General features: G+C 46.5%; 1 protein-coding gene across 1 annotated transcript; it reads left to right on the forward strand.

Moving 5' to 3' along the window:
• Nucleotides 1–2,883: 2,883 nt before the first annotated feature.
• LOC118756554 lies at nt 2,884–3,537 on the forward strand. The gene is made up of 2 exons (XM_036491311.1): nt 2,884–3,361; nt 3,422–3,537. The coding sequence occupies exons 1-2, from the start codon at nt 2,884–2,886 to the stop codon at nt 3,535–3,537; spliced, it is 594 nt and encodes a 197-aa protein (XP_036347204.1).
• Nucleotides 3,538–4,161: the final 624 nt, after the last annotated feature.

Consider the following 4,161-nt stretch of genomic DNA (forward strand, 5'->3'; position numbering starts at 1 on the left):
CTGGGCATCAAATTCGTGACTGCAAATCCGGATCGTGCCGCGCCTGTCAGTCGAAACACCACACGCTCTTGCATTTCGAACGCTCAACTGCATCGTTAATCAATAGTCAAGCCGAAGCTTCGTCGGCAGCTACAGTTCCATCCAACGCTATGACTGGCATTGGAGATGCCAATTTCTCAACGGAGGGTTACTCAGTCGACATCGTACTGAAGTCGCGGAATTCAGATTTCTCAACAAACATAACAGCTGTTGTTGTGCAAACCATAACCGACAACCAGCCTGGCTGCTCCCTGAGCACCAACGAGTGGAATGTTCCGTCGAATATACAACTAGCTGATCCTGGGTTCAACTTACCGCAGCGAATTGATCTGCTCATTGGAGCAGCATTGTTCTTCGATCTGCTATATGTGGGGCAGATACGCTTGGCATATGGTTTACCACTCCTTCAGAAAACACGCCTCGGTTGGGTGCTATCTGGAGGGGGGCAACAAGCTCCAAAACTATCATCTTTTGTGGTGCGACGGAAGTCCTCCAGTGATATTATTTCCACTCGGTTGGAAGATTTAGTGCGTCAGTTCTGGGAAATAGAGCACAACTTCGAGCCGATCTCTAAGGCCTCCCAAGAAGATATCGACTGCGAAGCCCACTTCCGGGAAAATTATTTGCGATTGTCATCAGGCGAATACTCAGTTCGTCTTCCCATGAAGCGTGGTGTGGAGGCCCTTGGAGACTCCTATTTGCAAGCTCGTGAACGCTTCGAAAGTCTTGAACGAAAATTCGCTCGTAACCCTGAGCTTAAAACAGAATATAGTAAGTTCATAAAGGAATATCTGGACCTTAATCACATGACGCTAGTTACCAATGAGGTTTTTTCAACAATGCAAGTATTTTCTGCCGCATCATTGCGTCATCAAGGATGACAGTAGCACAACAAAGCTGAGAGTGGTTTTTGATGGCTCTGCATCCACTACTTCGGGCTTTTCGCTGAACGACCTACTCATGGCAGGCCCAACTATTCAGCCGAAACTTTTTAATATCCTTATTAGATTTCGTACTTTTCCCATAGCACTTACTGGGGACATCTGTAAGATGTATAGGTGTGTTCGCGTCACCCCACCAGATAGCATGCTCCAATGCATATTGTGGCGTGAATCTCCTCAGGAAAACTTTGCCATCTATAAGTTAGACACGCTGACTTATGGAACTAAGCCTGCGTCATTTCTGGCCATACGTGCCATGCACCAACTCGCAGCTGACGAATCCTCGACTTATCCCATTGGTGCATAAATAGTGCGTCGAGACTTCTACGTAGATGACTTGATATCTGGAGGCTATTCGATGGAAGAAGTACTGAATATCAAGCTACAAACAACTAGCCTCCTTGCTCGAGGAAACTTTAAGTTACGCAAGTGGTGCTCTAATAGTCCAGATATCCTTCGTGATATACCTGACGTAGACAAGGAACGTTTCCTTAAGTTTGACGATGGCAGTGACATCACCAAAGCTCCGGGACTAGGTTGGGATCCGGTCAAGGACAAGCTGCTATTTTCGTTTGTGCCACAACGAGAACTCGGTAAAAACTCAAAACGCTCTGCGTTGTCTACTCTAGCTCGCTGTTACGATCCCCTTGGACTAATGGGCCCTACGCTGACCAAGGCGAAGATTCTTCTGCAACGCATGTGGAGAGACAAGCTTGAGTGGGATGAGAGTCTACCGCAATCGTTAAACACCGCCTGGTCTGCCTTTTGCAGCGGGTTTGCAGACATACAGCACCTATCATTTCCTCGTTACGTCTTGCAACCTGGGGCCATTACAGAAATTCATGCATTTTGCGATGCAAGCCTGGAAGCTTATGGGGCTTGCGTTTATACGCGTTCAGCCAAGGATAGTAAGGTACAAGTGCACCTGTTGTGTTCGAAGGCCCGTGTCGCTCCACTGAAGACTATCACCGTGCCCAAGCTGGAACTCTGTGCAGCAACACTGCTTGCACAACTCATGGGTGAGTTTACAAAAATGAAGCTTTTTAACTGTTCATTTCATTGTTGGTCAGATTCCTCCACTGTCCTCTCGTGGCAGCGAGAAGAACCATCGAAATTTAACGTATTTGTCGCTAACCGAATTTCCACCATACATCAATTAACGGAGGGCATGCGGTGGCACTATGTTCCGGCAGCAATGAATCCGGCGGACATTTTATCCAAAGGAGCTACCCCGCAGGAACTTCTAGGATCTTCACTTTGGATGCACGGCCCGTCATTTTTGCGAGAAGTGGAGGGCAGCTGGCCGCGCATGTGTCTACCACAACCAAAACTTCCAGAACTTCGACAAAAGGTGTTGCTTGCCGCACATAACCGCAATGACATTTCGCTTTCGTTCAAGTACATTAATTCATTTGGAACAATGCAGCGCATTTTTGGGTACGTCAGCAAATTTGTCAATATTACAACATCGCCAAGCTCTTCGCAGCTCACAGCCGCAGATATTCACCATGGAACTCAACTGCTTATTCGCTTAGTACAAAGAGCGCAACTTTGGCCGGAGTACACGGCATTACAGGCCAATAATTGCGTCCCGAGGTCGAGCAGCATTGTTTCGCTATCACCATTTCTTGATGACTTTGGAATTATTAGAGTCGGCGGGCGATTAAAAAACTCTATGCTTAGTTTTGAATCGCGCCACCCATGCATTATTCCGAAGGATCATCCACTGACATTTAGTATAATAACCTTTTTTCATCGCAAACAACATCACGCAGGTCCTCAAGCTTTACTCGCCTTCATTCGAATGCAGTTTTGGCCCATAGGTGGTCGGAAAACAGTTACTCGAGTCCTACAAAAATGCATTATTTGCTGCAAATCGAGACCGCGCCTTGTCGAGCACATAATGGCCGACCTGCCTAAAGAGCGAATTCAGGCCTCGCGCCCATTCATAGTCACCGATGTGGACTACTGTGGGCCATTTTATTACAAGCCTGAAGTACGCAATAAATCGCCCCACAAATGTTATGTAAGCGTTTTCATTTGCTTCGCCACAAAGGCTGTATGGATGGAGTTGGTAAGAGACCTCTCAACAGGTGCTTTCATTGACGCGCTAAAACGATTCATCGCTACGCGTGGCATACCCAGCTGCATCTGGTCTGACAATGCGACGAATTTTGTAGGCGCCAAGAACGAGCTTAAAGAACTACGGAACTTAGCCCTCAGCGAAGTCCACAACTTTTGCCTCAGTAATGGCTTTGATTGGCGTTTCATCCCACCTCGCTCTCCGCACTTTGGCGGTTTGTGGGAAGCGGCCGTAAAAATAGCCAAACAACATTTCTATCGTTCCGTTGGCTCATCACTGCTTGGCTTCGATGAATTGCGTACTTTGGTATGTCAAATCTGTGCTGTAATTAACTCTCGTCCTCTCGTACCCCTTTCAGAAAACCCAGAGGATTTAGATGTGCTAACGCCAGGCCATTTTTTGATTGGTGGTTCTCTGACAGCTCTTCCGGAACCGGATCTAACGACGCTAAACTACGACCGACTTGATCGATAGCAGCGTGCAACATACATTAAACAGGTTTTTTGGAAGCGGTGGACTCAAGAGTATCTAACTCTTCTACAGCAACGCGCAAAGTGGCGTTTACCTCATGCCAACATTCAAGTCAATGATGTCGTATGCATAAAGGAAGAAAACTCACCACCACTGAAGTGGCCTCTAGCACGGGTAATCGAAGTTGCCCCTGGAGCAGACGGTGTCGTACGTGTGGCATTTTTAAAAACATCTAGCGGCATAACGCGACGAGCCGTGAACAAGCTGTGTGTCCTCCCGGTGAAGGATTCTGTTGAAAGCCCTGACCTTTTAACGGAGGGGAGGATGTTCGGAGCAGCAGCGGATAAGCCAGCAACATAAAATATGTTTATCAAAATCAATATGAATAACGTTATCTGATCACACTGAAATTTTCATACTCAATTGAGCTGCATATTTACTTGTATGTATTTAAACTGTGCTAATTTTGTTTCCCCTTTATACTATGTATAAAGCATACGTATATACATACATACATATATGTATGTGCATACGTACCGCCCGCGCTCAGTTGGATACATTCGTATGCAAGCAAGCGAAAAATAGTACATATGTATGTAAGCAATATTGTGTGCGCGGGTGCATACG

This window comes from Rhagoletis pomonella, unplaced genomic scaffold (genome assembly GCF_013731165.1).
Source record: "Rhagoletis pomonella isolate Grant_MI unplaced genomic scaffold, Rhpom_1.0 Rhpom_scaffold_10843, whole genome shotgun sequence".
Classification (NCBI taxonomy): Eukaryota; Metazoa; Arthropoda; class Insecta; order Diptera; family Tephritidae; genus Rhagoletis; species Rhagoletis pomonella.

Coding starts and splice junctions, on each gene's coding strand:
- LOC118756554 (XM_036491311.1), top strand. CDS start 2,884: ATGGCCGACCTGCCTAAAGAGCGAATTCAGGCCTCGCGCCCATTCATA. Junction 3,362..3,421: donor GCTTGGCTTCGATGAATTGC/GTACTTTGGTAT, acceptor TACCCCTTTCAG/AAAACCCAGAGGATTTAGAT.